Consider the following 13,984-nt stretch of genomic DNA (forward strand, 5'->3'; position numbering starts at 1 on the left):
AAATAAAATACGCGCTTGCTTATGACAATGCCTTGATTGCAAATGTGTAGAAATTATAACTAAACATAAAAACATAAAAATGCTGACGCGGTAACATACTTAATGTGCGGTATTAACCGTACAGGTATGATATTTTTTCACACTGTGAAGTGCCTATCCATAATTTGCAAGCAAATATTTAGCTCGTACTTTAATAGGAGAAAGTTACTTTTTACTCCTAAATTTGTTATTTGTCTTTTATTTAAAACAAATAAAGTGTCAGGATCAAGATAAGTACCATTTAAATAACCACACCAAATTTGGTAGTAAGCAAGTTTGGTTTGCCCGAGAAAAATATGTCAAAAAATAACCACTAGAGTCTCACTATAATCCAGTTTTTGTATTACCTATGACAATAAGCATAGAGACAATATTCTAAGAATTTCAAGCTACACTTCAAGATACGGGTTACAGGATGTACTATTTTCAAAGTACCACGTGCTATATTATCGCCTAAAAACTTTCACAAAAACACCATATTTAAGCGATTTTGGGCACCTCATCGCCTTAACTGACAGCGAAGACTTCTTCTATCTCTTGATAACGCGAGATTATGTTTACTCATCAATTGATCAAAGTGGGAAAGTGGGATTTCATTATTAGTTAATTTGCAATTTGAGTATATGTCTGTTCTCCTTAATTGTCATTTTTTTTAATACAAAAACTCAATACAAGTTTCAGTTTTATTACCTTTAAAACGTTAAGTTCAAGTCAATAAAGTCGAACGCTCTTTATTTCATAGATAAACATATTACACTTGAAACCGTCATATTGATTAAATTCTACTGTTTATTTGTAAGGCAGATTCCCCTGAGAAGAATGAGCAAGTAATTCTAGGGTATGCTCTTTATAAATAAACATTGGTACACATTTATCATATACAATACTTTATTTAAATATCATATTTAAAAAAAAACTTGGAAAAGCTAGACGGCCTACATCGAATTTTTGTCATCCAAGTACGCTGCATAAGTATTTGCTTCACTACAATGTGAAACGTCGTGAATGGCAAATTTTAAATATCAACCGGAATCTTATTGCAGAATCGTATACATTGCCCCTTAAACGAATTTGTGACTTTGTAACTTTGTGAAAACGACGTTAAGATCAGCCAGTATAGCCTTGTATTAATGTTATGACTGTCACTATTTTTCATTTAAAAAATCACTATTCTTCTTAACATAAATTACATTTTCTTTTCTTTCTTGTAAATGTCCTGTGACGCCAGTGTAAGAATGTAAATTTCTTTAAATATATCTCTCAAAGATACTCCCAAGTATTATGACTTCTCCGTATGTTATTCAAAAAGTATAAACCACCTTATCAGTCCTGCAAATTAGTAAGTAAAGTGAATACTGAATGAAAGAAAGAACAATGCTCATTTTGTACGCGTAATTTTTGTAGTCGCGAGTTGCTATAAAATAATATAAGTTTCATTCATAAAATTTTGAAATAAGTTAGACAAAAAACAGATATGAGTTTTCAAAATAAGTAAAAAGGCACTGTAATTATAAATATTTGTTTTTGGACGTAACACGATACAATTTTATTAAAGTACTTTTTTTTGGATCATTGTTACCTCATAACCTCAAAAAGTTGCTTTAGTAAACTTTCCCTAGTTAAAAAAAATAAAATTCAATTTAATTTTATATAAAGTTTCTAAGTATATGGAAATACAAATGTTACCCTGAATCTGCGATTGATGGACTATATGGAATTTGGGCATTGTTCTTTACGGAACGAATTTCACTTTTTTTTATGATACCAAGTAACGGACCGACAAATTCGTGCGCCTGATGTTAAGGACGTTCTTGTCCATAGCAGGTGCAATGCTACTCAGAGCCTTTAATTGCAAAGATCTAAGGGACACTGCTATCGCTCCTGTCACCCTGAGTAATAAAAAATAAGTTGACAAGTCTCATGTAGGTACCTGTAATTACATCAGCACACCCTTCAAAACCGAAACGCAGTACTGCTTCGCGGCAGAAATAGGTAAGGTGTCAGTACTTCTCTGAACGAATTCTTTCACAAGGAGCTCTAATGTTGCTAAAAAAGCTTTACTGACAAAACATTTGCTTAAAGATCACCTAAAAGATCTAAGATGATAGAATACCCGACGCTGCTTCGCGATTTATGACTGTCGAGTTACTGTCGCGATCCATGAACGGCGATGACTGTGATATTTTTTATTGGAAAAAAACCTTATATTGTAAATTAAACAATGCACAATATACTAGGGAATTTGCCGGACTACGAGTACCACAGCAATGGAATTCATTTTGAGGCACTACCCAGAACACCCAGACCAACACAATTTAGAAAAGTTTATTTCCCAAATTGGTTCTACGGGGAATCGAATCCGATACCTCCTCCTTGTAGTGCAAATAAACTATTGGTTCATCGAGGTCGTCTAAATTCTATTTTAGATCAAAAGCTATTTTGTAAGTTGTAATTTTATATATTTCTGAGGCCGTGCAGAAGCCGAAGAAAAATCTTTTACTTATGCAGCGTATAAGCGACTATAAGTGGATAACTGCCTCAAATGCTTTTATTCCGTCATAACCAGGAGGAAATGAAAACCCCCCTTGGCGATGATCATTAGTGTCGTGTTCATAAACAAGCCACTGCGTGACAATATAAAGAAAACGCTCCATTGCTGTAGCGTTCGAATTTGTATAAATACAACATTGCGTTATGTAATCATGAACCACAAACATTTAACTTGGATTATCATATTTCGATTACTTATATAAAATGCGAGATCTTTTTAGTATAAAGTGACGCAAGGTTCGAGATAGTATAAATATGCGGTTTCAATAATCTAATTTACCTAACACGTTTCAAAACTTTTGTTTTGTATGCTTATGAAACTACACTAAAGACGCTCGTTCGTCCCAGATGTAATACAAATTTCTTTTATAACTTCTTTTCTTCTCGTGTGAGTGTAGCGCAGTTGTGGAACAGAGTGACCTTCCACACCACGGAACAAAAAAACAATGGAAGTGTCATAAGCCTCGATTACTATCGGAACTGATGTCGCTAAACGCCCATAAACGAACAATATGATAAATCCTATGAAATCTTGATAATGATTGCTTATAGTTTCTAATTTAAAAAGATGTAACAAATTCAGGAATGTTAATATAATTTAAAGTTTACCCAGTCGCTATATCGTTGAAAGTTCAATACCTGTATTGCAAGTTACGATGTTTTGATTTTATATTGAAATTTTGTTTAACATGTTGTCATCTTTCGGCCAGTAGATGGGCTACGACAGATTAGCATCTGAATGAATAGATAATCAGAACATTAAAGATTTATTAAAATAAGACTTACCAATGATATCAAATACTCTGGTAATATTTTTGGTGTAGCTACATTGACTTACAAATAAATGGACGACGGGTCTAATACAAAAACCACGAAAAAAATGTCCCAAGTCAACCTATTCGAAATTTAAATTGTAATGTCATCGCAGTATCGCGCTGTCAGTCGAACAAATGAAGACTAAAGCGGAGTTTGGCGCTCTGTATACGATTTTAGCGCCTTACAAGTGCGGACACTTTTTAGCGCGGACCCGACGTCCATATAATTGTAAGTCAATGTGTAGCTATCATTTTTGCACTGCAAAACAGCACAATAAAGTATTTTTCTTCTACTTTAGAGAATTTGCGCGAAAGAACCATACCAAACAAAGCGAAAATGGCGGATTGAGCAAGTAGGTCTTTCGATACCTAATGTTGGCACGCGTCAGACGCTAACCAACCACTTCCACTGTATTTATTGTTCTGTTTTCCACACCCAGGCTAGCCTGTCGGTTGCTGAAACGCAACGCACATTATTGCTGAACTATTTATGTAATCATCTTTTTTTATTTATAATATATGTCATAAGGATCCTTCTTTCATTTTTTACCCGATGGGCTTGAAGAACATGCAATATAATAAAAATTGTGTTGTTGAAGAACTTTTTAAAAATACGACTTACGACTTTTCTAAATGTACAACAAGGTCGTACAATGTCACTTCAGTTGTTTTATGGAAACAATTCTATTCCTGGTCCCCGTCCGTCTGTTGCCTTAGGTGTCACGGCGCAGATGTCCAGTACTTATTTATATATTTCTTTAGCACACTTATATGGTTAGGGCTACGGCCTACACACACACACACACACACACACACATACATATATATGTGTGTGTGTGTGTGTGCGTGTGTGTGTGTGTGCGTGCGTGCGTGTGTGTGTGTGTGTGTGCGTGTGTGTGTGTGTGTGTGAGTGTGTGTGTGTGTGTGTGTGTGTGTGTGTGTGTGTGTGTGTGAGAGTGCGTGGGTGTGTGCGTGTGCGTGTGCGTATGTGTGTGTGTGTGTTGTGTGTTGGTGTGTGTGTGTGTGTGTGTGTGTGTGTGTGTGTGTGTGTATATGTGTGTGTGTGTTGGTGTGAGTGTGTGTGTGCGTGTGTGACCTACACTTGGTTTGACCTCTCAAGAAGAGGTTCTGGGTTCGGATCTAGATTACCTATAACGTACTCGTAATTTATACGCAAAATTTCAATTTGTCATGAGGTTTTCGGTGAAGGAAAACATCGTGATGAAACCTGCACGTCGAAAAAAGTTTTTTCAACCCTCGGAAAACGTGTGAAGTTCCCAACCCGCCTTGGTCGCGTGGCAGACTATGGCCCAAATCCTCGCCTGAGAAGAGACCCGTGCCCAGCAGTGGGACGTGTAAATGGGGTAATGATGATATTGACCGTATTTATTATAAGTTACATTTTCTACGTATTTATAATATTTATGTAAGACTTCATAGTTTTTATTTATCTGTATAATGTACATAGGGTAAGGTTGCGATCAATGGACCAACAACGCTTTGATTGAACCACTTCAAAATCTCGTCAACTATTCGTTTTTAAAATTATCCGTTGGCTCGGACCGGTAGCTCTCTATCCCCCTGCCCGGCCCCTTTCGCGCCGTGTTGAGTGTCTCAGGCTCCGTTGAGGAGAGATATTCGTCATTGTTACAAAATTCTCGTGATATATTTTACCATGTGAGTATATTTCTGTAACGCTTTTCATTGTATTTTTTTAACAATATTACTGGATGATCGGAGGTGCAAATTATAATATTTTTATGATTATAATATTTTTATCATAAATTTTTGTAAATAACGTGTTAGTCAGAAAGCGCCAAATAATTATTAATGGACCAGTGCTAAGTTTTTTGGTTGGACCGGTTCAATCATGGAAACTTCTTAAAACTTGTTTTCATTTATATTTTATATGTTTTAGCATGACACAAACAAGACAATATTACACGCTTTAGGTAAAAAAGAAGTAGGCTTGAATGAGGCAAGCACAGTGTATGGAGGAGTGCCTAAAGCGACCTTCAAATGAGTGTTTGATGATAGAAATGTCAAAGCCGAGAAGCAAATTATATATTTAAATAATAATATATCATGAATAATATTTTTCAGTTCGTATGTTATGATAATTTTAATGAAAAATGTTATGTTACCTACTCCTTGTGTCCTTTTTTTGTGTCCTTCCTTGTGTACTTTTCAATTAAGTCAGCCAGTAAATCAGTTGGCCAGGTACGGTTGTTACGGTTATGGTTATAACTAGTCTCAAAGAATATGGTTGTTCACAGTTTTTTTTTAAATAATAATAAAAATAAAAAATTAGTTAAATAAAATTGTTCCTTTGTACTGTTTGCATTTTTTCTCATAGTTTTATTATATAAATTGAGATTTGATATTGCGTAGCCAGTTAAAAACTTTGTTGTCAAATTTCTTATCATAGATATATTTTTTACTTAATTAAGATTTATTCGAACGAAAAACGACGACTGAGTTAAAGAAATTAACATTATATTTTATTTTCTTTAATTTGATTAAATCTTTAATTGAACCAGTAGGGACAAATCTTTTAAGTCCAATGATGGTAACTGAGTAGTCCAATTAAAGTGACGGTGGTCCAAAGAAGGCAACCCTTACATGTTTTTATTTTCCTGTTTGTATAACAATACTTAATAAAAAGAAGCCTGTATTGATATCTACAAGTACATGAATTTAAGACCCTTTTAATCTTTGAATATTTTTCTGTTTACATTGTGTGATTTAAAATTTAGGCCTGTTCAAAATTAAGTGGTCCAATAGTAGCAACCTTACCCTAATATTTCTTTCTCCCTCTTTCTCTCTTGCACGCTGGTGCTCCCTTATGACTGACTTGAGTTGGCTGAAAGACAATTCACCTTTGCTCACCTTTTGTATAATTAACATTTCTTTTGTATGTGTTTGTATAAGAAATAAGTAAATATACTTGAATAAGGTTCAGTATTTACTCATAAATCAAATGTAAACATTTCGTGCGTACGAATTTATCAGAAGTTTAGTGATTAAAATAATCAAGTACTTAGTGTGTGCATTAACGTTTGAATTGTATGTCATATTTAACACAATGTGAGCCTATAGTGATAAAAAGTATGAAAAAAGTGTGAAAAGTGTCACCATGGACTCCGAAATCGAAATCCAGACCTTTGTAAACTGCACGCAGGAGGTGTTGGGTCGGGATCGCTCATGGGGCGATCTGAATGTGACTCAACTACTAGACCTGCTGCCAACTCAACTTTTGAAAGATATGAACTTGAAGTAAGTACGTCAATTATTGTAGGCATGCTTTAAAAAAATAAATAATGAATATGTACATTAGAACCAGTTAATATTGTAATTTTTTTTAAATTACCAAGTTGCGAGACGAACTTAAGCGACACGCCTGTCAATGACAATTACAGTGCCGCTCAGAGTTTTAAATCGCGATCGATCTGGGGGTCTACTCTCGATCTCCGTCCGACATCCGTCCGAAACAATTATACTGTCAAATAAGTAATGTTCGACAAAATTAAAAGACGAGTATCCAGTATGAAGCTTCATTCGCATGACGCGTCTTTTCATTTGGTCGAGTATTGCTTATTTGGCAGTAATTGTTTCGGACGGATGTCAGACGGAGATCGAGAGTAGACCTCCTGAAGGGCTCTGCTATTTTGCACCCGTCATCCTGAGACATAAGTTCTAAAGTCCTTGGTGGCAGAAATAGGTAAGGTACTTCCATGGACGAACTCTTTCAAAAGGAGCTCTCCTGCTACTGAAAAATGTGACAAAACATTTAATTAAAGATAAGCTGATATATCTAAAGCTGAAATGTCTACAGAATACCCGACGTTGCATCGCGATTTACGAACGCCGAGTTACTGACACGATCCATAAACTAAAAAAAGAAATAGGTAAGGCAGTACTTCCGTGGACGATTTCATTCATTCATGCTTTAGTATCAAATACGCGAATTCGCGAATTCTAAAGTTATCCCGACGAAATAGAACTGTTAAGCCTTGGATCACTGTTGAACTCTTGCGCTGCATAAGAAATCGGGACATATGCATAAAAAACTAAAATGAACACCCGATAATATAATACTTAAAACTGCGTACCGCAGATACAGGAACTACTGTGCCAACATATTAAAACGTTTGAAAAATGCCTTTCAAAAAAGGGAAATCCAAAAAACAGGTCATAATGGTAAAAAACTTTGGAAAATAATAAGGGAGCAAACACACAGCACCAAAATCAACGATTCAGCCAAAGCTCTCCTTACCCAGGCAAATTTTCCGGAAGAAGCAGTAGACAAAGTCAATTTATACTTTGCCAATATTGGAAAAGATTTAGGCGAAAACATCCGCTCAAAAAATCATACTGTTACTCACTACCATCATTTTACTAATTGCTCAAGTTATATTAATTCTTTTGTTTTACTTGACTCAGATGAAGACGAAGTCGAAAAACTGATAATGGGATTAAAGAATGACTTTGCAGTAGGCTGGGCTGGTATTCCTTCAAAGTTTATTAAAAGCTTCAAGGTTATCCTTATTCCAGCCATCATACATATCTCTCGCCTCAGTATAAATACTGGAATATTCCCGGACATTTTACTGGTAGTAAGGAATGTGTGAATAATCACTGTCCAATCTCCATCCTGTTTTCCATTCCTTGTCTAAGATTTTGAACGCATCATGAACAGCAGACTAATTAAATTCTTACAAAATAACAAACTTCTCTCGGAACAACAGTACGGGTTTCGTGCTGGGAAATCTACTGGAGATGCGGTTTATGATCTTACAAATTATGTGGCCGAAAATCTGGACAGGGGTATGAAATATTTATCGATATTTCTAGATCTCGCTAAGACATTCGATACGGTCTCTACACCTACCCTGTTATCTAAGCTTCAGCGACTAGGTGTAAATTAAAACAAAAAAATTAAAACTTTTTGAGTCCTACCTGACAAATAGAACACAATGCACAAGAATAGATGATTGTTTGAGTTCAGAGGCAAGTATTACCCATGGAATTCCACAAGGAAGTATTCTCGGTCCCACCCCTATTCACAGTTTTTATAAATGACCTCTGTTGTATTAATCTAGAAAATGGTAAAACAATATCCTTCGCCGACCACACAGCTCTTATTTTTTATGCCAAAACTTGGGAAGAAACATTTAAGTTTGCCCAAAATGGATTGGGTACAGTTCTAGAATGGCTCAGCGACAATTTCCTCACAATTAATGCCAAGAAAACTAAATATATCTCTTGTTCAATTCACAACGCAAAATGTTACGCATGAACATCTCCATTTAAAACCCCATCATTGTCCCAACCACACGTTAATGATTGTTCTTGTCCCTGTTTTGAAAGAGTTTTATTTACTAAATATTTAGGTATCATTCTCGATCAAAATTTAAACTTTATTTTTCATATTACGCAACTTGCAGCACGCACCAGGAAGTTAATCTATATTTTCAAAACCCTTAGACACATAGGAGACTTCGAGATTATTAAAATGGTGTATTATGCACTCCGTCAGTGCTTATTTATATATTGTGTAACTTCTTGGGGTGGTGCTGCAAAATCACACTTAATCAAGATTGAGCGGGCTCAACGCTATGTCCTTAAAGTAGGTATTTTTAGATCTGTACTCCACCCCACAGAGGACCTTTACAAATCATGCCAGGTTTTATCTATACACCAATTATTTATATTACGCACCGTATTAAGAAAACATTCTTTAATAACTCACGATGTTAACCTGACTAATAGTAAAAGACGACACGATATAGTGTGCCTGAAAAAGTCAATTCATACTGCCTTTTTATATCGGGTTTTTACCTTTCTGGGATGCAAATTTAAATTTGAAAATTTATTCCCTAAATAATAATATTATTATTCACAAGAAGCTCGACTGCTACTAAATATTTTTTTATATTACTTATAATGATAATGTGCCAAATAACCACATCAACCTGAACTCGAACTAGAGAATTCACTTTACTATGAGTATTAGGGCAATGTTATCATTACGAGGCACTACTTCTGAACACCGAGACCAGGACAAATTTATGGAAGTATATTTTCCAAATTGATCCTACGGGAAATCGAACCAAGGTCCTCCTCATCCAGTGTGCTCACAGTTGTCACCAAGGTCGTCAAAAATTATTATTCATAAAATATTCTCACGAACTTCTTATCTCTCTAATGAACATAGAATACCGTCGGGGATAGTACAAATCCGCGTATGTAGTATTGGTAAAAAGCGCGTACCTGCATCAAGCGAAATTTCACAGGAGAGGGATTTAACGTTGTTACTTTGTTATTTCAATGGCTATGACTTTCATTTTTGCACAGTAAGCTTTAATTTATCTTGTTGTACTAATTTAGTTGCCTCAACATTTACGCGGATTTCTAGATCAAATGCTAGTTACGCGTTAGGTAAAAAGCATACGCATTACGTAAATTAAGGAAAATTGACAGAAGTGGAATTACATGGAGCTTATTTTTTCTAACCTGACTTTAATTCGTGCTAAAGATGTACAGTAAACACATCAAGCTGTATATGTTTGTTCGAATATCGTCCTATCGTCGAATATGTCCGGTAACCGTCCTCGGAAACGTCGGCACATGATACCCTTCTGCCAGAAAGTCCTCCTTCATAAAGGACCACAGATGTTAAGTTGATACTCTCATCACAAATGAACTAAAATTCACATTGTGGTGGGACTCCAACTGCTCTAAGCTCAGGGTACTATTGGCTTTCACCCGTATGTACTCCACAATATCCGCAGACTTTGTTGAGTAATTAAGTCGTGACACGACACAAGGGCGCATTTATTCCATACGAGTTTCAACGCGCTCACCCGCGGTCGCCGAGCGGAGACCGCGTTGCCACCGCGCAGCGACCTCGTGCGTCTAACTATCATGGCAAAATACGCTGTATTTAATTAGCCTTTACGTTTTAACTTAAATGAGCGTCCCGGGCACGCGGGCGAGTCTGGCTTGAATTAGGTCTAAGCGGCGGTCGCGTGGCGGCTGCGCGGTTGTATTGTTCAGAGGAATTTAAATGTTGTTGCCAAGCAAATAGAATTCAGACTCGCCATTAATGTTGATGAAGGCGTAGCAACTGGGCCACCTTACTGGGCTAACCCACCCTTACACAGGTTGGTACCTGTTGGTACCTGCTGGTGCATACATACATATAATCGGCGTTTTGCAAAAAAGGCGAAAGCGCCATTTCATTTCGAAAAATATTCAGGGGAGCATGTTTTAGATTTTAACGACTGTTTTAAAATATTTACATCCTGTTTTAAAATTCAATTTTAGTTTTGATTAAGTTTAAATTTTTCAAATTGAATTTAAAACAGGACGTAAATATTTTAAAACGGTCGTGAAAAACTGATTATTTTCTGTGAAATTACTCCACTGGTTTTTTATAATTAGTAGTACAAAGGTTGAACACTAAGAAAAATCCTTCGATTTGACTGGATTCGTACTAGCGCTTTCAGCATACCGTGCGTCACTCTCTCCCAACTGAGCTAAGGAACGAACCAGAACACCTTACAAATGTCCGTGAGCTTCTTGCAGATCATTGTTTTTGGTTTCTAACGACTCTTTTGCCGTAGCGAAAATCTGTGAGATATCTATGAAAGTTTTTCTTCACTAAGGTATTTTTATATTTAAATAGTATCTAGTACTATATTGAAGACTCGCCCTGAAGAACACCTCTAATCTAATCTCTATAGATCAAAGTATTACTACGGCGTTAGTGGAACCAATCCCTAGAGTTGTTTAACCATCAATATTTATGAGCATTTGCACTTATGTGAACATATCTAGGACCACTTTTGCGTACCCTAACGTTCAGAAAGCACACATAATTTACCTTTAAGACCAAAAGTGTTCAAAAGTCTTAAGAATTGACTTTACGATCGTAATTTCTTCTCTGTATATCGACCAATGAAGGAAAATGTTTCAGGGTATTACAAATATACAGATGGCGGCATATCATACCTATCTCTTGAAATTCATCTCTGGAGCTGTGTCGTCAGTACCACCGAGATAAGTAGACTAGTGCGACGACGACGGTTTCAAAAAGGTTAAAAATAAAAAGAAGTCGACCAGCCGTGACCTTAGTGGCACCGCCCCGACTGGCCCCAATCATTTATTGCTTCCAGCGGTATCGACGACGTTGTAAACACGACAGGATGTAAATATTTTTAAACGGTCGTTAAAACCTAAAACATGCTCCCCTGAATATTTTTTCGAAATGGCGCTTTCGCCTCTTCTAGAAAACGCCGATGATATATACGTAGGTTGGTAACTGTGTAAGAGTAGGGTATGTAAACTGATAATTATATATTTATTAAAATTTGCGTAATGTTGTTGGTCATGCAACAATTAGAATGGTATTCAAATGTTGACATTTGTTAGTTCACAGTAATAGTTGTGTCAATTTATACTTTGCTACTGTATAACTACTTGGGGCGGTACTCGAAAAACCCACTCTTTAAAATTAGAAAGAACCCCAAGACCGGCACTCAAAACTTCCCTAAATCTTCAGTTTCCTTTACAGAGAACAAATTGTGTACATACCTACAGTACGACAACTATATTGTGTGTGCTGTGGCACAATTACAGTCAGAATTACCATAATGATCACCCCATATCAGCAACTAAACGACGTAAGGATGTTATTTATCATTCTACGTTACACTCAGGGTTACCTCATAATTATATTGTTTTCATTTTTGCCTGGTTTCATACAATGATAAAGTATATAATTTCAAATCAGTGCCGACTTAATTAAAAATTTTTATAAGCAGTTTCCACTTAACTGCCTCCGAGGCCGAACGGTTAACGGTTTAACACGCTGGACTGCCACACAGAGGTCCCGGGTTCGATTCCCGTGTCAGGGGAAATACGTATTTGTATGGCCTACATTCATTTCTCTCGTAAGTTTTGGGTGTAATTTGTGGGTGTCTATATGTGTGTCCATGGCACCCGCGACACAGGGTTTCCCTAGAGTGGGGCTATGAGTGTGCGTTATTTATTTATAATTTTGCTTTGGAAAATAAGCTATGTCTATTGACAAAGTAACGAATTGATTTTCCCTTGATAACAGCCGAAAGATTCCTGTTGTTATGAAATTGCAGCACACTGCATTGGAGCCTTTCAGTGTTTTGGTTTGACATGATAAGATTTTCTATCACAATGCGGTCGTTTATAACACTGTATTGTAAGTTACATAATGACTAGATAGATTTCTTTAATATGTAATGTACAACGTAAGTTAAATGTATCCTTTTATATTATTAACCTCAAAAATTACAAAAAAGCGAAAAATCATTTACGCAGCTTTTTCTCAATATGCTGTTTTTGAAATTACAATATGAATATATAGAATTTAGAATTCATTGACAAAATTAAGTCTATTTGAATGTGTTGACCACGACAAATACTTAGATACACACTTACAACTCCCTCGCTGTGGCGCATTCACACTCACACTCACGCTCTCGCTCCCGCTCACGCTCGCGCTCACGCTGGACCCGGGTCCGGACGTGGACCCTCCTGTCCTGTTCTCACACCGACGCACATTCCCGTTCTCGCACCAAACCCTCTCATGTCGAACCTCTCACCTCGAACGTAAGCACACACGCGTTTGCCTACATATATTAGGCTTTTGTGGTATATAATAGTGTTAGCGAAACTCAGAAATAGCTTTTAAAGATTTATTACTTTGAGTCATTTCTAATCACAATTTACTATAATCACGATAAGAACAATAACAGTCAATTTGTATGAATAAAAAGCACTATTTTACAACGCCAATGGAAGGAGACGTCAGTCGCCCACCGAGCGCTAGGAAGAAGCGAGCGTGCGTTTTTTTTATTTTTTTTTTGAAGGAGTATTAGTTTTTTCGCGGTGGGGGGCGCGCACGCCCCATCTAACTACGACCCCCTCAGGGAACACCCTGAGGGGGTCGTAGTTGGATGGAGCGCGCGCGCCGGCCGCCACCGCCTTTTATGCACCGCTGCTCGATCCTCTGCTCGACTGGCTGCTCGGCCCTAGGACAGAGGAATTCCCTAAGAATAGCTTTTGCTATCAATAGCTTGCTAAACTTATCAGTGTATATAAGTACAATTTTTCTGTCATGTCTGTGGCGTACCTGTTCTTCACACGGACCACCACCAGTTTCCCATTACAGCAACGTCTTTATCTATATTTGTACAAACCACCACTGTAATATTTGTAAGATATTAGGTGTTATAAAAAAAAAAATTAATGTATGTATATTGTATTTATACATTTATCACACAATATCAATCAAAACTTTATTTCTTTTATATTCTTTACTGCACCAAATAAGTGCAACAGAAGGTGAGCAATGGTGGACTTATCTCTAAAAGAAATCTCTTCCAGCCAACCCAGGTCAGTGAGAGCTAAGGTTATAAGCGGGCAACAGCGTGCAAGAGAGAATGAGAAAGAAATATAATAAACTACATAAATATAATTAAAAAATACCGTTACACACACACACACACACACACACACACACACACACACACACACAC

General features: G+C 36.6%; 1 protein-coding gene across 1 annotated transcript in view; it reads left to right on the forward strand.

Annotated features, from left to right (window-relative positions):
• Positions 1-6,540: 6,540 nt before the first annotated feature.
• LOC113238011 (tachykinin-like peptides receptor 86C) overlaps positions 6,541-13,984 on the forward strand; it is a gene marked incomplete at its 3' end in the record, with an annotated part of 42,740 nt that continues 35,296 nt past the window's right edge. The window contains exon 1 of the mRNA XM_026474728.1: positions 6,541-6,680. Coding sequence (XP_026330513.1) covers positions 6,541-6,680 — 140 coding nt within the window. The remainder of the gene's footprint in view (positions 6,681-13,984) is intronic.

The sequence above is a fragment of the Hyposmocoma kahamanoa genome, unplaced genomic scaffold (assembly GCF_003589595.1).
Source record: "Hyposmocoma kahamanoa isolate Upper Pololo Valley unplaced genomic scaffold, ASM358959v1 94, whole genome shotgun sequence".
NCBI lineage: Eukaryota > Metazoa > Arthropoda > Insecta > Lepidoptera > Cosmopterigidae > Hyposmocoma > Hyposmocoma kahamanoa.